Source organism: Argentina silus (genome assembly GCF_951799395.1).
Source record: "Argentina silus genome assembly, chromosome: 15".
Lineage (NCBI taxonomy): Eukaryota > Metazoa > Chordata > Actinopteri > Argentiniformes > Argentinidae > Argentina > Argentina silus.
The window spans coordinates 1,715,738-1,740,467 of record NC_139669.1 but is presented as its reverse complement, the minus strand read 5'-3'; the positions used below and the strand labels follow the sequence as shown (position 1 = coordinate 1,740,467).

The 24,730-nt window shown below is 44.8% G+C and overlaps 4 protein-coding genes across 10 annotated transcripts in view; 1 reads left to right on the top strand and 3 right to left on the bottom strand.

Annotated features, from left to right (window-relative positions):
• arhgef6 (Rac/Cdc42 guanine nucleotide exchange factor (GEF) 6) overlaps positions 1-2,901 on the bottom strand; it is a 24,183-nt gene extending 21,282 nt beyond the window's left edge. For both annotated transcript variants that reach the window (XM_083685506.1, XM_083685507.1), the window contains exons 1-2: positions 2,485-2,901; positions 1,215-1,298 (exon numbers count right to left, since the gene is read on the bottom strand). In XM_083685506.1, coding sequence (XP_083541632.1) covers positions 1,215-1,298; positions 2,485-2,649 — 249 coding nt within the window. In that variant the 5' untranslated portion in view covers positions 2,650-2,901. The remainder of the gene's footprint in view (positions 1-1,214; positions 1,299-2,484) is intronic.
• Positions 2,902-3,241: 340 nt separating this feature from the next.
• On the bottom strand, positions 3,242-8,479 carry rbmx (RNA binding motif protein X-linked). 5 transcript variants are annotated; one of them, XM_083686623.1, is made up of 9 exons: positions 7,520-8,256; positions 7,101-7,207; positions 6,838-7,003; positions 6,513-6,653; positions 6,298-6,415; positions 6,050-6,184; positions 5,876-5,970; positions 3,589-5,312; positions 3,242-3,387 (listed from the first exon to the last, which is right to left on the bottom strand). In XM_083686623.1, the coding sequence occupies exons 1-8, from the start codon at positions 7,626-7,628 to the stop codon at positions 4,996-4,998; spliced, it is 1,188 nt and encodes a 395-aa protein (XP_083542749.1). In that variant the 5' UTR covers positions 7,629-8,256; the 3' UTR covers positions 3,242-3,387; positions 3,589-4,995. The 5 variants fall into 5 exon arrangements, with proteins under 5 accessions (XP_083542749.1, XP_083542750.1, XP_083542747.1 ...); XM_083686624.1 differs by having other exon boundaries at positions 6,513-6,626; positions 7,520-8,250; XM_083686621.1 differs by lacking the exons at positions 3,242-3,387; positions 3,589-5,312 and adding an exon at positions 8,423-8,479 and having other exon boundaries at positions 5,471-5,970; positions 7,520-7,640.
• A 225-nt stretch (positions 8,480-8,704) lies between these two features.
• tm9sf5 (transmembrane 9 superfamily protein member 5) lies at positions 8,705-19,553 on the top strand. 2 transcript variants are annotated; one of them, XM_083685528.1, is made up of 18 exons: positions 8,705-9,129; positions 9,683-9,750; positions 10,066-10,159; positions 10,308-10,435; positions 10,754-10,883; positions 11,464-11,591; positions 12,664-12,778; positions 12,945-13,024; positions 13,178-13,283; positions 13,623-13,673; positions 13,867-13,999; positions 14,319-14,438; positions 14,583-14,640; positions 14,768-14,927; positions 15,191-15,342; positions 15,474-15,585; positions 15,938-16,109; positions 18,765-19,553. In XM_083685528.1, exons 1-18 carry the CDS (start codon positions 8,992-8,994, stop codon positions 18,830-18,832), a joined length of 2,013 nt encoding a protein of 670 aa, XP_083541654.1. In that variant the 5' UTR covers positions 8,705-8,991; the 3' UTR covers positions 18,833-19,553. The 2 variants fall into 2 exon arrangements, with proteins under 2 accessions (XP_083541654.1, XP_083541655.1); XM_083685529.1 differs by lacking the exon at positions 13,623-13,673 and having other exon boundaries at positions 8,707-9,129.
• A 2,648-nt stretch (positions 19,554-22,201) lies between these two features.
• gpr101 (G protein-coupled receptor 101) lies at positions 22,202-23,530 on the bottom strand (the record flags this gene model as incomplete). Its single annotated transcript, XM_083686857.1, has 1 exon — positions 22,202-23,530. The coding sequence occupies one exon, from the start codon at positions 23,528-23,530 to the stop codon at positions 22,202-22,204; it is 1,329 nt and encodes a 442-aa protein (XP_083542983.1).
• Positions 23,531-24,730: the final 1,200 nt, after the last annotated feature.

Here is a 24,730-nt window from a genome sequence, read left to right as displayed (position 1 = left end):
GGGGCCAGGGTAGTACAGTATCCGACCCCTTAAGAAGTATTACAACTGTATCTAACCGTGGTCATCTTTACCCATACGCATGTAGGCTCTATTCATTCTGACAGTTTACAACTAGTCAACAAGCTTGTTGCTGCTGCTTCCCCATTTTGCAACCAAGAGGAGAAGTGAAAGCTGTGTGACTGCTCTCTTTGTCTTCTCACATGACAAGCTAGAGACATGTGCATATTTTGGCTGTGGTTAAAAAAAAAAAAAGAGTTTTAACCATCACATCACTGACCAGAGCATGGGCTGGGCCGGGCTGGGCCGGACTGGGATGGCACAGAAAAACTCCAGATGATACATTTTACAGGGGCTCTCCAAATCCTTATGGTCATGAGCTACTGCCCTGCCGCAAAGGGTCTAATTATGGAGGAGAAGTGGGATCCTGGATGAAAGCAAAAGGGACCTCCCAAACATAACAAGCCAGCCAGTATTTCTCCAGTAGACTTGCAGCGAGTCTGGCTGATTCAATTACATTTTCTTCTTCTTCTAACAAACCAACTTATATGATTCAAGACCAAAACATACTATTTATAAAACGCTGGGAGAGAGAATGTCCAGCAGAGCAGTCAAAAGTACTGTAGGGAAGTGGACTTCCTTCACTCACTTAGTATAGTCTACCATTTGCGATGTCATTATCCAGCAAATATACGCTGTAATAAACACATTAATACATATAAATGTCATATCTTATTTTGACTGAAGAAAAATAAGAGCCTTTTCCTCCTTGCACAAAAAGGTGGGGAATACAGAGGGATTTCCTTCTACTGTTTAACCAAGCAGTACAACCCACAGACATTACTGTCTTGTCTGTATGTCTGTCTGTCTGTCTGTCCTGTGGGAGTGACTGACAGCATGTCTGCTTATGAGGGCAACCCACTCCACTTCCTTCTCCCTATACTATTGCTTCACTCAGAGAAAAAAACAATCTGTGCACAGACCACAACAAAACAGTTCCAGGCAAGTTACAGCTCGTCCATTCATTGTCACAATCATTCGGTAAATCGCGTATGATCAATGCTGGTATGACATTCACTGTTTATAAACCTCTAGAAACAAGTCCAGCAATCAGATGTCAACACAACATTTGAATTCATGCAGAAAATAAGGCATACTGCTGAAACATACATGAGTTACAGCAACCACCATCAATCAACCTCTACGAAATAACTTACCTCTACTTTCAAGGATGTACATCCTCTTAAAAATTCCCGAATATTGGCAATGCAGTCTGCCTCGTTTCTCGGATCCTGGCAGTACTAAAGACAGGGACACAACATAAATATATGACAACATACCTTGGAGATATCAAAAGATTTGACGCTACAAAAAATTCGGGTGAAAAGCATTTGCGCGTACAGGGACGACTAAAGATGGAGAAAGAAACAAGGTAATAGTCCACTGTCTCTTTTCGAGTATTTGTGGCTTACACAGTTTACAAAGTAAGTGTGGATTGTTCCTTCGTGTCTCCTTCACGCAGACGTGCACCCCCCCTCCCCCCTCCCCCCTCCCTCCCTCCCCCGCCCGACCCTCCCTCCTCTCACCCGTCGCTCGGGGGGCGGTCGCACCAGGAAGCAAGCAAGGCTTTGAGGAGGAAGTGACGATTAGTTTGCTGCAAGTCCTCTATTTTTTTTCCATCAAGTTTACCGTTGTACTGTAAATAGATCAACTTCGTTTTCAGAATTCTCCCGTATTTCTCAACAAACGGAGTATGCCTATATACTGTGTTCCTTTATTGTATAGCCTGCGTTCAGTTGGTGTAATAAACTGATACTCGTACGCAAAGTGTACAAAAGCCATTTTGTTCATTTCCCATGCCTTTTGGGTTGCCTTAGAAATGTGTATATCTATGTGTGCAACAACTGCACTGTCTGCAGCATCTCTAGTGATGATGACGATCATTAAAGTCATGCATGGTTGTTTGCGTCCTGCATAATGTTTTCGTGCACGTGGGCCTACCTAGAGCTCCCTCAGTGTGTAGGTTCACATCAGGTACGGATCCATTTCTACTCAACAATACTACAAGTAAGCTGTTGTAAAGGTATCTTCAAAATAATTTCGGAACTATGTTGGATAGTTGCCTGATGTGTACCAACTTGAATCTACTTGGATATTTCGTCATGTCCAGAATGCGGAACATTTTTTTTTTCGCTTTACAGGAAGTCAACACACTACACCAGAGTTCACCAATATGTAAAATACTTGGGCTTAATCCACATGTTGCATGTTGTAATGTATCCAAACACCATCTAAATAAATTACTTAAAATATTTGCCTGCAATACATTTCTCCAATGAAATTTGGCCATTCGTTTCCTCAAGCAACCCCTCCAAAGGCGTTGCCAGGTTGTTTTTTAACACGGCTGTTATTTGTTCTGTTGACATAGTAGACGTTACTTTTCCTCCGTTATCGTTACATTGTAACACTGATAACACACATACGTACCTTTGGAAGTGAGCCGGGGACAAGCCGCTCCATGAGCTTGCACAAGACGACCCCATCTTTCAGAGAGGTTTTCAAGAACTCCTCGGGGTCTGCTATGTTCTTCTTGGGCGAATTAAGCACCCCTAATGATATCAGCCACGTTACCGTCTGCTCCTCTGGGTTCATTGCTCCAATTAATCCTCTTGATCATGCATCCCCACCGAAAGCGGCAAGTTCCACAACTCCTTATCAAAAAGCTCCCCACGTCCGTATCACACTTCTGCTTGTAAAAACCCCGTTTGTACGAGTTACCCCTACCGGTTAACAAGCACAAGAGCAAGGTCTCGTCTCTACTTGTGTGTATTTGCTGTTTTCTTTGAATTGACACCTAGCAGACTTCACTGTGCAACTGACGTCACTGCATAGGTACCAAGATAAATAAAAGTAAGTCCCCTATTGCACTCAGTGAAATCGTGCAACAACATCAGGAAACTGACAATCATCGTTATCTGATGGGCTTCACCATATTTGGCAGGGGAAACATTCCATAGCCTGCTGATTGTAGGAAATGTTTATCACAATAGGGGTTTAGCAAACAATCAGCATCAGCCTACCTGGTCTAACCCAACATCTTCATTAAGTCTTGAAAATAAAACAAAAGACCTCTAGAATTGAAGTGTGACAAAGGGTAAATACTCTGAGGCAAGGTTAATAACCATCCAGCCGTAAAACCATAACATATGGAGCCTAAAGGAGGGTAAGCAAACAGCATCAAACAGACGTTTCAAATCCTTTTTTTATTGACAAGATCACGCATTTAATCAATTGACTTGATCATCTCTCAGCCGGGGCTCTGTCTGTCTGCGCCCCACGCTGCTGCCACACGCTGCAGCCCTGGGTCACCATCACGACCGGCGCAGGGATCTGGAAGTAAACAGTGAAGATTCAGACCATCCGTCCATTAAATGCATACCTTCATCACACTGCATGTCAGACCTGTTGTGTGTAGGCCCCAAGTGGAGTTGTCTGGCATGTTTCCAGAGGTATTGTAAATCTGTGCATCACACACGTTTTATATTACAGGTCATCATGTGATCACTACATTAGTGCAAATGTTGGACATGCCTGTAAGATTCTCTCTGCAAACGGATGTATAATTGGTCCAATGCCTGGCGGGCACAAATCAGTTTCCAGGGGGTTTCTTCAGGGGAGGTGGTCATCCTGCAACGAGACAATTCAAATCAATATACTGCCACTTCCTTGTATTTGTATTACAGAAAACGATTGAGAAAAATAAATAACCCACTAATCCACTTAGAGTATGGTCCGATTTGATTAGTTTCTGCTCCCATTCACTTTCCAGTTTGGTTGTTAGGACGTTGCTGCTCTCCCAAGTGGTCTCCATTGGCGAGAATTGGCATTTGTGACAAGCTTGGACTTCAGACTATGGCACTTACTAAAACTTGAACACTGAGAATAGATTCCTTAAAATGAACCAATTTGGGCCTCTGAGGAAAAAACATTTGCCAAACATTTTTTGGGATATAGCTGGGGGAGAGAAACCATCGTCTCCCAAAAAAAGTGATCTCCTTGATTGAACCTGTGCTCTCAGTTGACACAATGGCTGTCCACTCTTAACTTAATCTTTACCGGTCAGGGAAATGCAATTCCTTCGATTGTTGCAACTACTGTTGATGAAAATGGGATTACTTTCGGAAAAATACAAAATTTAGTGCAACTATAATTTAGTTTGTCCCTAGGACATAACTTCTCTCGTACACCAACCTCAGCCGAGACTGCAATTCACGGTCATGAGAAACTCATTATCAGACGAGAAACAAAAAGGTTTGCTTTGCTTACCATCTGTTGGCACTATCAGTCGGGATGAAAAGACTCTTGCATTTGATTGTGGTCTTTGGTTAGGTCGCTGCAGCCATCAAAGTTTGGCTTTATGGTGACGGATCCATTTCCATTGAGGGAAAACTACACTGATGAACAGGCTTGGAAAGTGACATTTGCCTCGTCCTCCTCGGGCAACAGGAGAACTGACAGCACATGAATGGTTAACTTACTTAAAAGCATTGATCACTGATGTTGCAAGAGTGGCATCTTACAGTGGACTGAAACTGGTGCGCTTGTCAATGGTGTACATTCATGTCATGGTTTCTCTCAGAACATCCATCAGCGTTGCTCAAGGTCTTGGATTAAAAACTTTATTTAGTGTACGAAAGCCACATCGAAGGGCATAGGTTTTAACAGCACTAAATGTACAAAAACTAACACTCATCACTTGGCAACAGTACCATTACATGGGCAGGGAAAAATATAAAACAAGCCATTTAAACACTTAAAAACAAAAAGTAACTGACAAGTTTATGATAAACGGCTTAAAACCTAAAGTTGTCCATAGAATTTGACATCTGCCTTTTTTTTTTTTTCCTCCTCCTCCTTTCTTCAAATTTCCTCCCACTAAACAAATTGAGATTGAGCACGCAGGCAAAACGCTCGCTTCCTTTCAATTCCAAGTCCATATCAGTATCTGCTGCGGGCAATTCCTCTATCAACCCGACTGCCTCCCCGACTGCCGCGAGGAGCACCGCGGCTTGAGCTGCTGTACGCTTCACGAGGAGGGTAGCCTCTCTCGGGCGGGGGAGCTGGCCCCCGCTCCTGCCTGCCCATTCGCTCGCCACGGCTAGTGGGATATGGTTCACTCCGACTGCTGGGGTAACTGTCGCGACTGCCATATCCATCCCGGGAACTGCCGCCATAGTCGTCATAGCGACTGCTTCCACCACTCCCACCATAGGACGGTGGGGGGCCCCTTGAGGCTGGGGCGCTGCGTGAGTTACCTGCAGGGTCAATGGGTCAGGTAATTGGCAAGTTTAACGTCACACACTTTCCTGCATTGTCATGTGCCCATCTTTTCCAGTGAGAATGTATTAATGACCTAAAATCAATTTCAACTAGAAGTTTAACATCTCCAATATGATTTGGATCTGAACAAAACTATAATTTTTTTTTGGTGGTGTGGGCAGAAACCTATCCAAGCTTGGGGGAACTTAAATACGCAATAAAACCCCTTTCTGCATGCCATCGATTTGTTGAGTAGCAGTTTTTCCTTTTAGAATTCCAGTTGTTAGAATCGCAGTTTGGACACGTGGTTTTTCAGTGATGTCTTGATGGTTTCGAGGGGGTTGTTTACCCCAAAGAAACTGGATTATGTGCATGACTCCTTGAGGGAGTATTTTGTGACTCTGTAGAACAAATACTGAGTGGTCAAAGAGGCTTTTGTTGGACGTTCCAGTGGCCTTTTGTGATGCATGTACAGCTGCCAGCTCCAGGGGCACATTGAGCAGGCTGTGTGACATTAGAACACGTCCTCCCCTCATTGCACTTAAGTGGTCAATCTTACCGTAACCATCATATGGGTCTCGATACGAGGCTGCACTAGGACGTTCCATGTAGCTCCTTGGCTCCCGGCCTCCTCCCCCATAACCATCACGCTCACTAGGAAGGAAGACGGTACTGTTACTTTCCATGTCAGTCAGAATGCAGCTCAAACTTTTGAGTCAGGTCATCAACATACCTGTAGCCCCTGGACATTGACCCCCCATACTCATCGCGAGAACTGGAGTGGGGATATTCACGATGGGGATAATCCCTTGGAGGTGGTGCGTAGTCCCTTGTCTCCCTAGAACTGATGTAATCCCGACTAGAATAACTGTAAAATAAGGAAATGCACAACTTGTGTAAATAACGGTGGGTCAAATTATGAAAACGCAAAAAGTAAATGGAAAGAGTCTCCTGAGCATCCGCTGAGAAGGCAACCCCCACCTGTCCTTTGAGCTGTAGTAGTCATCTCTTGGAGATGGGTACTCCTCCCTTCTGGACACCATCGCCTCCCTGCGGGGTGGGGGTGGCCCATATGGGTCTCTGTCCCTGGACATGGGAGCTAAAAGAAAAGGCAATCACAAATGAAGTGTAAAATTGAAAGCCAAAGTTCCTTCCAAAGTGTTTAGGCAAATCATGGAAGCAACAAGGTCACTTACGTCTGCCCAATGGGGAAGGGGCTGGCCTCTTGGGTGGGGGCCCTCCATTACGAATTGGTGGTCCCCTCTTCAGAGGTGGGGGGCCTCTGGGCGATATCCCTTTAAAGAAGGGTTCTACAATCCCTACGTTATCATAGTAATCTTTGGCAGACAAGAAATGCAGGTATCAATTGTAAGGCTCAGAACTTCTTCAGACAAAATGTGAGCAATACATCAATGGCACAATTTCATCACAGTCTACTTGTTATAAAAGTTGGATTTTTTCCCCAAACAAAGGTCACAATGTAAATTGTTCCAACTCCTGTGATTACTTCTGTAAAGGTACCTCTGGATGGTGGACCCCTCATTCCACTTGGTGCTCCTCTGGATCCTCGAAGGCCTCGGGGCGGGCCGCGACTGCGTGGATGCATTGATGGTGGACCGCGCCTGCCTGCAATCTCAAACTGGGGTTTCGTGGCTTGTTCTACTTTGATCGGTTTGCCATCAAGAGACTGAGGGAAGTAACAGAATTAGATTAACAATCAAGGAAACAATCTACACGTAGGTGGAATCTTGATCAAAACCAACCCTTATTGCACAATTATTTACCTTTCCATTCATTTCACGCGCAGCATCCTTTGCATCAGCTGGACTCTCAAAAGTCACAAAAGCAAAACCTCTTGATTTGTTTGTCTCACGATCTTTCATCAAAAGCACTGGAAAAACAATCAGGTTATGTTCAGTTAGCTTCAAGCACAGGATTTGCTAAATGCAACAGAGGTATTGGCATTTTCAGCCCATTGCTGATCAAAACAATTATACATTTTCACTGTTCAAACTTCAGATCAGTGTGAGACACATCACCTAGTCAAATATGTAGCCATAGAATATCATTTAATCTTGTATTAGATGTAGAAGATCATATATTTGTCGATACTGTAAAATTAGCTAAAGTTTGGTTTCTATAATAGTTACGAATGCAATATTGATGGTGCGCAAAGCTCCTCCATCAGTAGCAGTGAGCCTACCTTCAACTACTCTGCCATATTTGCTGAAATACTGTTCAAGGGCCTTCTCGTTAGTCTCAGTGTTCAGCCCTCCGATGAAGAGCTTTCCTGGTCGGTCTGCCTCTGCCATAATAGCGTCGGTCTGAGATAATAGGAGAAAAGAGTCGTTTGACAAGTGGAATCATGATGATCTGGTTCATTTAGCAAAAGTCAGGCATGGTTGACTGACACTTAGAAGCGCCAATCTTTATTATATTCTGCCTTGGACGTGCATACTAGTAGCTTCGGTCTAAACGACCATCCGGAGGCCAACATTACATTCGCTGAGGACGTTAGCTAGCCTCATGTGTAGTGACTTCTGATGAGCGTTTTCCCAGCAGCGTACTGTACACACGTTACTGGGCCAAAACACAACGTCAGCAACCCAAAACATTGCTCTTTGGGGAGCTTTTTCACACACAAGTGCCGCCTGCAGCGGGCATACAGCACAAAATGGAGCCGGAAAGAAAGGGAATGAATGACAGTGGCAGCTGCCTGCGCCTAATTCCACAGAAATAATATTTTCAAGACATGTCTAGACAGTTACCTAGCCTAGGTAGGACAATTAAATAATAAAAACCACAAATAATCACGACAATGTCCCTTCAAAAGTGGCATAAACAGTGCAGCTAGGCTAGAAGTGACGGGTGCACAAAAGCTTGGTTAGCTAATAAAATGGCGACTGAACCAGGCAAGCAGTTAGCTAGCTACCATTTTTTTTCAAACCGTTTAGGTAAAAGTTGGACACAATGCGTGCTAACCAGGTGGCATCTTCTCAAGATACATTCATGCATGAAAAACTATACGATTGCCAAATAATACGACCAAAACAACCAGCATGTTGAACGTCTGCAGGATTTTGACCAATGTACCATCGCCACTTACCACTACAGGTTTAGCTACGAGACGCAGCAGGAGACGCGGCGGCGCGGCGGGCTTTATACCCGTCACGTGATCGAGCACATGGGAAGTTGTTGTTGTTGTCAAGCCCCGCCCCTTCCTCCGCGTCCAGCGGCCTCAGTCAGAGCTGTGTGCCACCTGGTGGTCCGCGGACGCGGTCTCATAACTATTGAATTTTCATGAACAGGAGGACGGAGATAAACGACAGGAGTACTGGCATTTTATAGAACGCAAGCGGGAAGCTATCCTGATTTTTTTTTTTGTAGTAGTAGTTTAGAAATGTTGGAAAGGCTTTTGGAAGATTGACCCAGGTCAGGTTGGTTCGGCTGTCCCTCCCACTTCCACGACCACCCAATGACGTGGAGCCTTTCCCTGTGTGAGGCCGCGCCTCAGCCAACCAGCTAGCAGCCTGCGGAGTGGCTGACAAGTCATCATCATCATCATCAGCAAGCTAGCTGGAGAACGTTGTTTTCACGGAAATAAAGACGTTACATTGAACAACACACCACCTAAATTGAACTTTGCAACAAATTGGTTATTTTAACCACGGTACAATGAAGACACGGATACACCCGGATTTGCTACTAATAGTGTTCACGTTTATTGCATTCGATTCTTGTTCAGGGTTCTACCTTCCGGGTTTAGCCCCAGTGAGTTTTTGTGTAAAAGACGAAGGTGGTGACGATTGTCAGGTAAAGTAACACTTTTTGTTATTTTCTTGAGAGATGACGGTCTTTACATACGTATAATTTCAATGTCACTTTGTGTTGTATTACTCATCCTACTACATGCGTAGCTAGCTAGCTGGGTAGCTGTGCTAGGCAGCTAGCTAGCTGTTATCTAACTGAGTCTTGCTGCTTGTAGTCAAGTGACTCTGGTGACACCAGGACGAACATACATACTGAACCACCATCGCTGCTTCACACACCATCAAATGTGTCTTATTCGAGGGCAGTGGTAATCGTGCACAGTTATACTAGCTATAGCAAGTAGAATTGTTGTTGTAATGATTTCCAGCTAACTAGTTCAGGTCACTCATATTTAATGTTCAACTATTCTTTGGTTGGCTTTGTTGGAATTAGTGGTAATTAGTTTGTTGTAATTATTAGTGCATAGGGACACGGTCTGTATGGAGTTGTGGCAATCAGTAACATGTTACTATTGCTGCTGATAACCCTTGTCATAACTCTGTAGCAGCAAGCCTTTCACAGACCTCACATGACCCATCTATGTCCTCCTTTGCAGACTGACATCCAGCTATTTGTGAATCGTTTGGACTCTGTTGAATCAGTTCTGCCGTATGAGTATGATGTGTAAGTAGAAACTCTGATTAAACCGGTTTACCTTCCTACCGAAATACCTGCCTTACTAGCAATCCCTTCCAAGTGTTATCTTTGTGCCACCCGGCACAGTGGCACGCCCGGCATTGTCAAATGAGAGCACCCCGACTCTGAGTGTTAACAAATGATTTAATTTACAATTTAACTTTTCAATGCACAGAATGTGTTAAAAGTGCTATTATACTATAACTATTATACTGGCCCTAACCAGTACCATGTTATAATCCTCTGCTGGATCAGTGAAGGGACAGTGGTGCACATCACATTAATTGTAAACTGTTTTCTAAGCTTTGACTTCTGCAAAGATGAGAAGGAGAGGAGGCCATCTGAGAACCTTGGCCAGGTGCTGTTTGGTGAGAGAATTGAGACGTCACCATACAAGGTAGGAATTTCTTTACATATTCAAATTGCATTGTTTTTCAAGCACTACAGGTACGGCAGGCTTTTGAATGTCTTGTCTTTCCTGTTCTTCCTGCATGACAGTGAAACTTCCTTTCTCCTTTTTTTCAATTTTATTTTTTTTATCTCAGTTCTCATTCAAAGAAAACTTAAAGTGCCAGAAAGTGTGTACCAAATCCTATTCGAAGTCTAAATCAGAGGATAAGGTCAGTCTGGACTTCATCAAGAGAGGAATGCAGTTGAACTACCAGCATCATTGGTGAGTTACTCCTTCTAGTTGGATGGTCATAGGTGTGGGCCTTACTGCCTGTGTGTGGCCGCAGCTCAGTGTCACATGACTGGACGTGAGGCTAGTGCACAGTTTGTCTCGTTTGTCTTCTTCTATAGGCACTAGCTATGAGAGAAGAGTTTCCCATACAATTACTCTAAGTTAAATGAACAAAACATGTATTTTGGTGATATGTTGGATATGGATACAGGTGTGCGGATGTGTCAACTAGACCAGACAGACTTGTTCTTCCAATGTGCTGTATCTGGAAAGAGGGTTTGATGAGCTGAACAACGTGTGTTTCTTCAGGATCGTTGACAACATGCCGGTGACGTGGTGCTACGATGTGGAGGACAGTCAGAAATACTGCAATCCTGGCTTCCCCATTGGCTGCCTCGTCACCTCGGACGGCCGGGCGAAAGATGCCTGTGTCATCAATGTGAGTCAGGCTTTCTCCGTGTTTCTAACCTTGCACATAGGATGCTTGATTTTAGGGCTGAAAGGATTCCTCGTATAACTGGATTTGAAAAAAGTCCTTGATTAATTGTCTGCCTCGAGTATTCTATTACAGTAGGTAGGTTATTTATTTATGTTTTGTGTTCTTATACAGTGCTGAAAATGACACATTCATACATTTGACTGGTTCTAAGCATAGGTATATGTCAATTGTTCTAAGCTGCAAAGGCTATAACCTACCTAATTTATAATTTCTTCTCAATAAAGCATTAAAAAAAAAAATCTGATTAATTGTATTAATCCTAGTGCCGTTTTCTGATGACACCAGTCATTTTAGCGGTGGCAGTTCCAACTAAAGGCTTTGGGAAATGAGGCCTTCTGTAATTCTTTATCACTCTCTAGCAGAAGCTGCTTTAGTGCAAATTAAAAATGTAAAGTAAAACACGTCACCCCTGTCTGCAGTGGAACCTCCCATGTTCAATGGCTCAACTCCTTTTGTATGACTTTGCACTTTGAAATACGAGCAGCTCTCAATTGATTTTTACATCGATGTCATCTTTCAGTCTGAGTTCAACAAGAAGAACACTTTCTACATCTTCAACCATGTGGATATCCACATCACCTACCACAGTGGGGCTGCAGAGGGATGGAGTGGGGCTCGCTTGGTGGCAGCCACCCTGGAACCCAAGAGGTGAGAGCAGGCAGGCAGGCAGACAGACAGACATACAGAGAGACAGACAGATGGCTGACATTGTATTCATATGTATATTAAAGGCCCACATAAGTCATTTTGATTGTTTTTTTAGCTGATATATGACATCCTGGTGCTGCACAATGTTATTGCACAATGATTATTGCGATTTAGGTCAAAGTATGTGTATTTTGGGCGATACATTCTATTTATTTATTTCCCACGTGCCGTGATGTACCACATTTCATACAGTTACAGAGCTCCAAAGTGTGCCATGGCTAGCCTGTTTGTAAAGTTAGTCTGAGTCAAATATAACTAACATTTTTTTGTAACTGAGTCAAACAACCTTTCTTTATTGAGAATTGCTTCTAGCTTAATCTGGTGTTACTTCCCCAAATAACTCAGTGCTTCCATTCTTTTTTCAAGAAATGCCAGGAAGGACAACTGGCTGGCATGGGCCTTTAACAGATATCCAAATGTTGTTCAGTTACCGTGTTGAACTGTCTTGAACTTATTTTTACAGCCAATGTGAACATTGTTCACTCTCACAACTGTTTGCTTGCATGTCTTATTTCACTTCACGTTGGGATAAGTTGAGGTCAGTGTAACGCAGTAACCAACCCTGGTCGTCTCGGCCGGATGTCTTGCTGCTTGTGATTTCTCTCTGGCACACACCTGGCACACACCTGGCACACAACTAGAGAGTTCTGAATGAGCTGCTGATTTAAAAGACTAGACCAAAAGCAGCAGGCCTGCGACCAGAGTTGTGCACCCCAGGTGTAATGCATTTCCACATTTCACCAGAGGAGGGCAAAGCACTGGTGCCTGCTGTATGCATAACATTGCCTTATTAGGTAAATGATGCATGATTATAGTTGTTGTAGCATGGATTCCAAATGTCCATGCCCCAGTCAATTATCCAATCCATTAAACCAGATGAATTAGTGGTTTGGATTGAATGGTCACAAGCAGCAATGTAAAAAGCCTTTGCCTTTATGTGTGCAGACATAGGAATGTTCTGATGTGTGTGTGTGTGTGTGTGTGTGTGTGTGTGTGTGTGTGTCATTGACAGTGTCAAACATGCCGAAGAGGGCAATCTGGTGTGTGACGGCGTCCCTCCCATGGAGGTTCCTGGAGAGTTCGACAGTGATCTCAAGATTACCTACACTTACTCTGTCACCTTTGAGGTACAGTAGACCTTTCACAAAATGTAATGAAAACCTGTGTGAAAGTATCAGTTTGAGGTTGTGTTTGTTCCAGAGAATTGTAGATGAAGTATTAGTGTTGTGTCATGAATACTGTATGCGTGGGTCACCTTTCATTTATGAATACATTTTTTTTTTTCATTCACAGGAAAACAATGAGATCAAGTGGGCCTCACGATGGGACTACATTTTGGTCTCCATGCCCCACACCAATATCCAGTGGTTCAGGTATGTTAGACAACCAGTTCTAATAAGGTTCACATCTCAGTAACGCACACATATGAGTCATTTGCACCATACAGTACAATGTCATTTTAAGCATGTGGTGTTGAGTGAGGAGATCAGACAGTGTTAACGGTGTATGACTTATGTGTTGTCCAGCATCATGAACTCTTTGGTTATCGTACTCTTCCTGTCTGGCATGGTGGCCATGATCATGCTGAGAACACTGCACAAGGACATCGCCAGGTACAACCAGGTGGACCAGGTAAAAGAAGCCAATCCCCCAATTCCCAACACCCCACTAAGGGCAACCCCCTACCATACAGAAGCTCTATCCAACACTCACTGCTCTGAGCATCTAATTATACCGTAGGATTCAGTCATAATTACTTTTGCCATCTAAATGCTCTTGCTTTTGCCATCTAAAACCCACAATCAGGTTAACATACAGAACCAAAACTCTGATGATTCAATTATTGTTAATGACTCCTAACAGTTACTGGGGGAGACAGACTTACTTTAGCAGCCTGCCAGAAGACAGTGTGTGTTCTGTGGACTCCTGGAATACACCCAATCACAAACCTTTTTCTGTAATGTTTCACAGGCAGACTTGATAAAAGTTCCGAAACCCTCAGGACATACTTCAATATCCTATGTAAGCTTGTCAGACACCAAGTGTTCCTGGTGATTTTGAGTTTTTGAATTTGGTGGTTTGGATGGTTTCTGGGAACTGCCCTTTTGAGGTGTCACAGAAAATATAAGAGACATTTACGAGAATGTTGCTGCCTGAGGCACATTGACTAATTCCTCTGTTGTGATTGGTCCTGACCCCCTCTTCTGCCCTGCAGGAGGACGCCCAGGAGGAGTCTGGCTGGAAGCAGGTGCACGGCGATGTGTTCAGGCCCCCCAGGAAGGGCATGCTGCTGTCTGTGTTCCTCGGACAGGGCACTCAGATCTTCATCATGACCTTCATCACTCTCTGTAAGCACCTCCCTCCCTCACAAGTCAAGCACAGCTGTCACAATCTCACAATGATTTATTATTATGTGAGTTATGATATCTGCCCATCCCAGTTTATTTGACCATAACTCTCCTCTAGTCTGTGTAACCTACGGGGAAGAGTTTTGAGGGTCTGACATTGAGAGTAGTGGTGCTGATGGATGATAGATTTCTCCTCATAGCATATGGTTAATAGAGTAATATATATGTAATAGTATAGGTTAGTATGGTTAATGTTCCTGCAGCATTGTGTGTTTTCTGACGGTGCTGATTGATAGTGGTGGTTTATCATCCTCTCTAGTCCTGGCCTGCCTGGGGTTCTTGTCTCCAGCCAACCGCGGGGCTCTGATGACCTGTGCCGTGGTCCTGTGGGTGCTGCTGGGCACCCCTGCAGGCTATGTGTCCGCACGCCTCTACAAGAGTAAGTCCCATTGGCACACCAACAATTCAGGCCCACAGTCTCTGTGACGTCAGTTGGAAATCCAAGTCATTCACTTTGCCTTAAGACACTGGAATTGGAGAAGCAGAAGATTGTAACCCTTTTTTCCCCCCTGTGTGTCTCCAGCTTTTGGTGGTGAAAAATGGAAGACCAATGTCCTTTTGACGGCACTGTTGTGTCCAGGGTAGGTCAGCTCTTCACACAAATCATTTCCTCACATTTTTCGTCTTTACTTTACTGCAAGACATTTACTGAGTCTCTCTCCCTCCCCTTCTCTCCCTCTCTCCCTTCTCCCTCCTTCCCTCTCTCAGGATCGTGTTTGCAGACTTCTTCCTGATGAACCTGATCCTGTGGGTGGAGGGCTCCTCAGCGGCCATCCCCTTCGGCACGCTGGTGGCCATCTTGGCTCTGTGGTTCGGCATCTCCGTGCCCCTCACCTTCGTCGGCGCCTACTTCGGCTTCAAGAAGGCTGTGAGTTTCACCTGTCACTCACACTGACTGGATCTGATGTCGTATTCCCATATAATTAATTATGTAATTAAGAGGTTGTGAAGGTCTACGCTGAATAACTCTTGGCTTACTGGTCATCTTGCATCATGTGCATTTGCCCCGTGTTTGCATTTGTTTGCAAGTGTTTGTCTCTTTCACACTAGCAAACCAGTCTGAGGACACCTAGCACACTAGCAAGAGTCTAACAATGTCTTGATGAGTTTCCATGCCATTCTGTCCTGAAGGCGATTGAGCAGCCAGTGAGAACCAATCAGATTCCTAGGCAGATCCCAGAACAGTCCTTCTTCACCAAGCCTGTGCCTGGCATCGTCATGGGGGGCATACTGCCCTTCGGATGCATCTTCATCCAGCTCTTCTTCATCCTCAACAGCATCTGGTAAGAACTAGGGTCAACTCTACCCCTACTACCTGGAACCAAATGGTGCCTACATTAGTAGCAAAGGAACATACCTAATCATTCCTGTACTGCAAACTGATGTGGAACCGACGCGTGCCCTGTTCCTCCAGGTCTCACCAGATGTACTACATGTTTGGTTTCCTGTTCCTGGTCTTCATTATCCTCCTCATTACCTGCTCAGAGGCCACCATCCTGCTGTGCTACTTCCACCTGTGTGCAGAGGTGGGTGGAGTCATAAATCCATTGTGTAATAGTTGTCCAACAGCTCTTTCCAAAGAGGGAGTGGGGAGGGGTGGGGTTGGGTGGGGTATGTTTAAATGACTACCAACTGCCATGTCTCATCTGTTGTTTATTTATGATTATTATTAGGTTTTACCTGAATAATACATTTTACCAGGTCTCTCCTGTGAAATAGATGTTTTATTTATCTCAATGAGACTAACCTGGATGAATAAAGGTTCAATTAAACAATAATGTAGAAGTTTCTTCCACCACAAAGTGTCCAAGCCATCATTTTTGTGCCTAACCAAAGAATGTTTTATTTTTATTATTATTATTATTATTTTTAATATAGGACTACCACTGGTGGTGGCGCTCCTTCCTGACCAGTGGCTTCACAGCGGTCTACCTGTTTGTCTATGCTGTGCACTACTTCTTCTCCAAGTTGCAAATCGTCGGCGCAGCCAGTACCATCCTCTACCTCGGCTACACCATGATCATGGTCCTCATATTCTTCCTCTTCACAGGTAAGTCAGCGGCCGTGCCACACTATGCAAAGCACTGAAGCCTGTTCTCCTATTTCTACCTCCACCAGCCTCCCCTGATGCAAAGCTAGTCTCTGTAACAGGTGTTTGCACCTCTTTTGGAAAGGGCTGTCGCATCTTTGGTTATGGACTATTCTTTCTGAGGATTCAGCTCCGGCGGTGGGCGGTTGCTTGGAATTGTATGAACAGTGGACTGATTCTCTGGAGTAGCTAGCTAGCTAGCTGGCTAGCTGTGTTCCCGGAGGCATTGGGATAGGCCAGAGAGAGAAAGGTGTGGGTAGTGTCATTGGTATGTTTGTGGAGTTCCACGTAGTCACAAAGCAAGGCACGGTTGGTGTCACATTTAATTGCCCTATCCTGTTCCTGTGGCATTATGGGAAGTGCTGTTTGCTCATTGTGCAACACCTCTCAGCTTTACTGGCAGGAAAACTGTACTGTGGTAAATGAAGTTAAACAAACTTTAATTGCAAGTGTCCCACTTGGGCTGCCGTGTTAAAGAGTCTCTTTGAAGCATGATGAAACAGATGGAAGTCAGTGTCGAGGAGAAGATCCTAGTAGCTGAGACCAAGGAGAAATCCTCCCCCGAGGTTCATTTTAGTGGTCTATTATAGTGTTTTTCTTAAACTGGGTCATTCTCTGCTTTACCATCACAAATCAGTCTGAACGGTCCTCGTTGGGGACATTGCTCTCTCTCTCTCTCTCTCTGTCTCTCTCTCTCTCTCTGATCAGTGTTTGTTTACATATGATGGATCTCTCCTGTGGCTGTGTGTAGCTCATTCATATGCTGAGCCAAGAGGAGAGGGGGGGGGGGGGGGTCAGGAGACAGGGGCAGGGTAGCTGTCTCTCAGGGCCAGAAGGGCCAGAGTGTTCCACAGCGTAGCTGAGTCCTCCCTCGGACATTACTGCTCTGCAGATGATGAGCTGCTAGATAGACCCAGCTGTGATGTAACCATACCAGTCCCATGCTCACTGGCAACCTCTGTGTTCCTCCACATTATTGTGCTTCTCAGTCCTGAAACAGAATGCATTCATAATAGCACTCTCCCTTTATCATTCCCTTCCAGGCCCTCTCTAAACCTCCCTCTTTGAGACGTTTTAGTGGATCGGCTTACTGGTGCTGTGAAAACAGAATGGGTTTTTAGTTCATGGCCAAACTAATTACCAAACATGTCACGTAACATACGTTGTTTCAAATAGGTGATTAGTGGTCAGCCTATAAGTATTCATTTGAATAGAGAGGTTGTTGCTTTCGACGAATGGATATCAGTGTTGAGGCAGTTCACAATTTACTGGTTGCCATGGATTATAATAGATGTGCCCTGACTACGGCTGTTATGGCAACTTCCTTGCACTGGCACTCGAAATATAGATTTGTACCGGAGGAGAAATGTAGGCGTGTTTATCCACACAACAATACCATCAAAAGGCAGCGATGAACAGAGCTCCCTCCCTGACTGTCTCCATGGTAAGAACAGGTAGAGATGGATGCAGGTTGACATGGTAACAGCACTCTTTGGCCCTGTCCTGCCTTGCACACCCACACACACGCGAAACATGAGACAGGAAATAAACAATGGCAGCGAAATAGGTTGCACAGAACCTACCGGCACCGCTCCAACAATCAGTCTTTCTCTCGCCCAGAAACTTACAGAGCCCTGTTATCTCTTATGATGACATCTTCATAGGCCTTTGGTGTTTTAAGGTCAGATACAGTAGTGGCTGACGCTGCTCTGGCGATATACGTACACTGTCTTATGACTGGGATAAGCAGTGTGAGGAAGGGCTGGCAGAAAGATCATTAGTTGCAGAAATAAATCCAAGAAAAAGATCTCGCATTCTTCCGCTTCCAGTATGGATCTGAAGAATAATCCTAATCTGCCCTATTTCTGATTGCCTTTTAAGAAAAAAAGCATTTCTTATTCCTCGCCTCCCTTTCACCTCCTCCCAACTTTGATCAGAACTTAATTCTGGAGTCTCTTGTATGGCCCGATTGAGCCGTCAGACAGGGCTTTCAGAGGCAGATGAATTCATCTTCTCCCAGGATTTTGCCCAATTAAAATCTTATCTGGGTTCTCTCCAGAGAGGAGCTCAAACAAATAGGGTATCTCCGTATATTCGCTTTGACAAACACAGTGCTGGTGCTTTTGGCAGATTCATCTGCTGTTTCTAGCCACCCCTTCCAATAGGAACTTTATCAGCCTTTAAAGAATGGAAATGGGTGGCGTTGTGATAATGAGCCGAGTCTGCTGTAAGTTATGACGCCAGGGTTATTTTGAGAGTCTGTGTGCTCCTGAAGTGCTGTGGCCCGGTGGGTTCTTTCATTAGTTTTGTATTTAATTCATTTAATTCTGGTCCCCCTCCTCCCGGTGCTGCAAGAGGCCTGCGTGGCGCCGGACAGTGAAAAATCATCCCTGTGTGTAGAAGAAACACCTGTGTGTTTGCTCTAAGTCCTCTCTGGCCTACCCAGGTGCCTACAGTATGTGTTTGAATGGGCTGATGTAGGTGATGCGCAGAGAGCCATTGTAAATGTATTTTTTCCTCTTTTAATTGCTTTTTGCCCTTTTCAGTAATGTTTGCACTGCCTCAATGCCCTAAGGTGATATTTTCCTCCCCCCCCCCCCCACCCCCCCCACACAGGTACCATCGGCTTCTTTGCCTGCTTCTGGTTTGTAAATAAAATCTACAGTGTGGTCAAGGTGGACTAGTGAAGGGCCAGACTCCTTGCTCTCTCCAGGGCAGTGACCGCTTGGAAAAGTAACTGTTTGAATGGACTCTGACTGAAACCACATATCTGAGAAGAGCAGGAGTGTCTGAGCAGAGCAGAACCCTTCCTTTTTTTGTGTTCAGAATCTTCATATGTTTCTTGTTTCTGTCGTTAATTAATTATTTAGCTTTTTCCGTTGACAATTAATTTCCTGTGATTTGACTTGCACCTTGACCCCTCGAGGTGAGTTCCAAAGATCTGTCTCAGTGGGTTTCTGGTTTTGGGAGGGTGCAGGAGGAGCCCAAAAATACTTTTTATTTTCCATTTCTAATGTATAAAAATTTACTTTATTTTGCTTTTATACTCTCAGATACCCGTATGTCCATTTGTGATTCTTTCCACCACCTCTGCTGTAAAGAGAAAATGTAAATGTTGATGCTTAAAGAATGTCACCTTTATGGAACTGTCCTTTTAAAAAACATCATCTTTTTTTCGTTGTGTTGTTTTGGTTTGTTGTTTTTTTTAATTTGTTATGGAGAGGTGAAGACAGGGGGCTTTAGAATCCTAACCATTAATGGCCTGTACTATAGTTTTCCAACAATGGATCTTCATCTCTATAACCATGACATTGCCATGCTGAAATATTTTTGTCTTTGTTATTTTTATGGCTATATTTCGGTTTATATGACAAAAATAAATAGCAAACTTGGTTATGAAGCACATCATTATTGTACATTACTTTATTACAACAGTGAAAAATGTGATTTACCCGTTCAGATCACCTGTTTGTTTCGACTGGAGTGATATCTTAATCAAAATGAAGAAGAACTATTTGCTCATGAAAACATATTCTACATTTGTGTCCCCATTTCCTGTTGATCATACCAGGTGACTGAACTAGATGTATGAATACTGCTGCTTCTTTCTTTCTAGCAGTGTGGAGTCGTCACCCAAGGTGATAACATTTTTACAAATAATAAACACATTTGATTAATTGGAAAGAGCTGCTTCATTTTTGCATTCTTTGTACAGTTAGATTGCACTGCTGGCCTTTTACATTTGAATTAGAGAATGTTTAATTTAAGAATTGAGGCAGTTCTGTTGAACATTGTGGAATCTTACATATGTTTTATTAATTATTATAAATGACCTGTACACAAACATCTGTTGACCATGTTGAAAATAAAAAAAGCACAATAGAAATCATCACAAAAATCTCTAGTTTGTAAGTCATGTATATAAAACAATTTTATATTATTTTGTTTCACTATATTACATATTCAACAAGTAACATCGCACAATACTTAACAATGGCATATGTGATGATTCTTGCTTTCCAATTACAGTATGTTTGATTGTCAACTATGTCTTGTGGTCATCTACCTTTTAATAAGTTAGGGTTCTCAGCACTCTGAAGTCTACTTCAGAAACATACTAAATACACTTCAGTCTCTCAACACCATGCATACAAATCACACTTGCTTGAGGACTTCCAGTCAGTACAGAGGGAGCCACTGCTGAAAATAACACTACTACATCAGTGGCAATGGCTCCACATTATTTACCTTCTGGACACTATGTATGGATTTCCCTTCTCTCAGATGAGTTGGCCTTGGGTTTTAAAGACAAACACATGAACACATGAAAGGTTGAGGTGGAATGAAAATCAATCTAACAATCTGAGAAGCTCCTCTAGATCAGAAACCTCTGTTCCAGGACAACGTACATCAGGTCTGCATCTGCACCAATCCCATGGCTTTAAACAATGTCATGTTCAACACACGTCAATATTAATTGATTGTGAGATGTTGTTTGAGAATTCCATGTATTCCCAGTATTTCAGACTTTTTGTTTTACCACTGCAACCTTTTTTATATAGCCAATATAGACCTGGTTCTCATGCACTGTACTATGATAACGTGCAGGGAGGATCACCAATAGTACAGTAATACCAGTTTGGTATTTATGCTCAACAGAAAGCTGCAAAGGGAGCTGGTGTAGAGGGGAGGCCTACCATGATGCATGCAGGTAAGAGGGGGATATTGTGAGAGCTCTCAGCCTCCTTTGAACCGCAGATGAGAGGACAAACTGGTTGAGGCAAACTTCAATTGTGCACCTACTCAGAGGGCTGGCTGGAACAGTCCACTTGGTAGTGTTGGGGAACGAGCAATCATAATGAGACACTGCACAGCTCCATCAGCAGAGGACAGCGCTTTGAAACAGAACCAGACTGTGCAGGGGTGCAGAGAGCAACGCTCACCCGTTCAAGAGGCTTCAAGGACAGGCTGGGACACTCAGAACCTCCAGCACAATAGCCTGAGTTCAACGGTTGCCGTGCTTGTGGCTGCTCACGCTGCCTGTGAATCATGGGACTCAGAGATGGATGGGCGAGATATGAGATGTGATGATGATACACATGTTAGGAAACACAGAGGAGGGCAGCTGTGCTTTTGATAGGTACAGTAGCTAGCGGAAATACGTCTGGCCCATGGCTAGAGCAGAAACATGATGAAATACACTCGTCACTTTGGTCCTTTGTGACCACATCTTCTTGCACATCACATGTTGTACTTTTCAGTCTATCATATTATTGCACTAAGAGAGACTTGCTAGGTTTCCGACGATACTTCCGCTAAAGTTGTTCAACTACATTCTATGTTCTGTATGTTTTGCCTGAAGCTCAAGCAGAAGCCAGAAGTGATGTATGGCCCCTCAAGCTCAATGACTCAATGGCAAATGCCCATTTTTAACATTGTTTACAACAGTCAAATACATTCATAGTTGTAAGTCCAAAATAGCTGTGTTGATATGTATGGATAAGAATATATGAGGAGATCTATTTCGTGGCTGTTTGACACAGAGATGTCTCTTTGAAGGTAGAGAGACATACAGATACTTTCAAAATGCTTGAACCTTTTCATATTTTTTCTCATTCACTGATGTAAATTTGATAAACAAGTAAAAATACTACTTTTGACTGCAATACATAGGATTCACTGGGACTCTGTGTAGTATTTTTCCTTAACAGATACATTGTAACGCAACACTGGTAGGACCAGCAATGGCTTTTTCAAAGAGATACTGCTTCTTGCCCATAATAACAAATACTTTACAACTGGAATTATTTATATGGCAAATATACATTAGATAATCTAGATGTCAAATAACACCACTCCGTAAACACCAACAACAGATAATGTCAGAAAGAACAACCCTGTAGACTAGAAGGCAAATCTGCTCAAGTTTGACCATGCTGAATAACCATTTCATCTTTAATGAAGGGGAATGAATGACCCAAACTCCTCCAACCATGCAGCCGTTCCCCAAGCTGTCTCCCCAGGCTGCTCCCCAGGCTGCTCCCCCGCCTGCTCTACTTGCTATGGACAGTGAGCTCTCTCTCGGGGCTGAGGCTGGTGGAGGTGGTCTCCTTGCGGCTGGACCTCCTCTCCATGGTGGGGGAGGTGGAGGTGGTGTTTTCCTCCCAGGTGCGCAGGGGGCAGACGCGGGCAGCCAGGCTGGGCAGGTGTGGGTGCATGGAGCGGCTGTCGGTGACGGTGAAGCAGCTGTCCACGGCAGAGCTCTGGCTGCGGCGGCCCTGCCTGCAGAGAGGCCCACACAGCAGGGCCAGGAACTCCTTCCTCACACTGCGGTGCATGTAGCCATAGATGTAAGGGTGGAGGCAGCACTGCAGGAAGAATAGTACCAGGGCCAGCGAGGCCAGCCATGGGGGCACAGAGGCACTGGAGTGGATGGAGACGGTGTTGAGAACACTGTAAGGCCCCATGCTTAGGATGTAGGAGGCCATGATGACAAATACTACCCGCGCCGCCTTGCAGTGGTAGTGGAAGCGTCTGTGCCTGGCCCGCAGGGGGTACCCGCCGGCTGAGAAGTGGCCCTCGGATGGAGGGGGCTGTCGCTGGGGGCTGCCGGAGCAGGAGGCCTGAGAGTCCGGCTGGTTAGAGGGGCGGGGGTGAGGGTGAGTCTGGATGGGGTGCACCAGGGCATTCTGCCGCCTGGCTGCCCTGAACACCATCCAGTAGCAGCCCAGCATGATCAAGACGGGCAGCCAGAAGGAGAAGGTGGAGACCAGGGCGGAGTAGGACAGGCTGGAGGACCACACCACGGAGCACACGTTGTGGCGACGGTCAAAGTCAATTGTGCCCCAGCCGTAGAGGGGTGGCGTGCTCTGGAGAAGGCTGAGCACCCAGGTGCAGGCAATGAGGTTGGTCCCCAGGTGAGGGGTCATGCGGGTGGGGTAGGACAGGGGATGGATGATGGCCAGGTAGCGGTCCACCGACACCACAATGATGGTGTTGACCCCAGCGAAGGCAAACAAGTGCATCAGCACCACTAGGGCCTGGCAGAGGCGGGCATCCAGGGGCCACACGCCTGGTACGGTGGCGGCGATGGCGAATGGCATGACCAGGATGGTCTGGAGCAGGTCTGCCAGCAGCAGGTTGAGGACGAAGCGATTGGCCACATGGAGGAGCTGAGGCTTCCTCTGGAACACCAGCAGCACCACCACATTCCCGAACAGAGACACACACACGATGACGGAGATCAGCACAATCTTTACCACGCTGTTGGCCACCGAGGGCCAGCCGGGGCCTCTGGAGGAGCCTGGAGAGCCAGAAGACCCAGGGTCCCAGGGCAGAGTGCTGAAGTTACTGCCCACACCGGGCACCTCGGAGGTGGACATGCTGAGGCCGGCAGGGTGGGGAAGAGAGCATGTGTGGCTTTAGCTCCAGCAGACTCCACAGTTTCCATCCAATATCTCGCAGCTCCTTTTTATCTGTCAGTCTGTTTTCATCTTGAAGGAGAGGATGAAAGAGAAGAGAAGCACAAGCTCAATCACGGCTTTGTTTGCTTGCAAACATAACAGGCCCATCAGCTTTGTATTAGAGAACTGCACCGTTGAAGCGTATCCATTTCACTCTCAATTGGGCCTATTTCATTTTAGTTTAACACATCTTTGCATATATTGTAAGGGTTTACAGTATATGGTCAATATTCTGTGTCGGAATTAGATAGCCACTGCCCTAGACATGGTGAGGCTGTGTTTGCATGACTGTTATGATTATAACAGAGACATTTGCCAGTGGATCCCTATTCACCAGACACATCAGAACTGTTCCAGTAAATCAATCACAATCTCTTCTGAGACATTATTTCTCTCACATATCAAAATAAGGAATAACTGCGAAGGAAGGATATGGTCAAATCATTCTCCAGAATTCCATTGTTCACATTTGCACACTGAAGCGCCCATACAATACATTGATTATTCACTATTGCAACAAAAAAATAAAAAGCGTCACTGAGAATAAATGTATTACCTTGAAATTGCCATTTTCCCTTTGTTCAGTGGCGTGTTCGGCTGAAGTGCTGAGGTTTGCGGTGTTTCGGTTGGTGATGCTCCGTTCTCAGCAGCCGGTCGCTCGGTTCCCCATTGATACGGTTCGGCTCTCATCGCTTCGCTGCGCTCCCATTTTAGCCACCGCTGTACCGTCAATGGCAGCCCCTTCACGACACAAGCGGCGTACGCTTCGTGTCAATACTCAACGGGGGGTTGTTGTTTGGACATGCACCTCCTCTGCTCTTTCCCGACGATTTTCATGAAAGACCAAACATTTCTCATGTAACTGGCTATGAGATCCTTGGTCTACTCACCCATGGATAGTTGGTTACTCACACACACAGGCTGCCTCCAAGGTGCCACAACACAGACGACACCTGCGCTCTGAGCCTGCTCATCAGTGATCAGCTACAAGCCTACTTCTCTTTTTGCACAATAAAAAAAAGGCAACAACGGCTTTGTGTCACGGTGCCTGAATGATTGTTTTGTCATTGTCATTTATAACGCAATGACATGACTGATAGGCTATCAACGCAGTTTTAG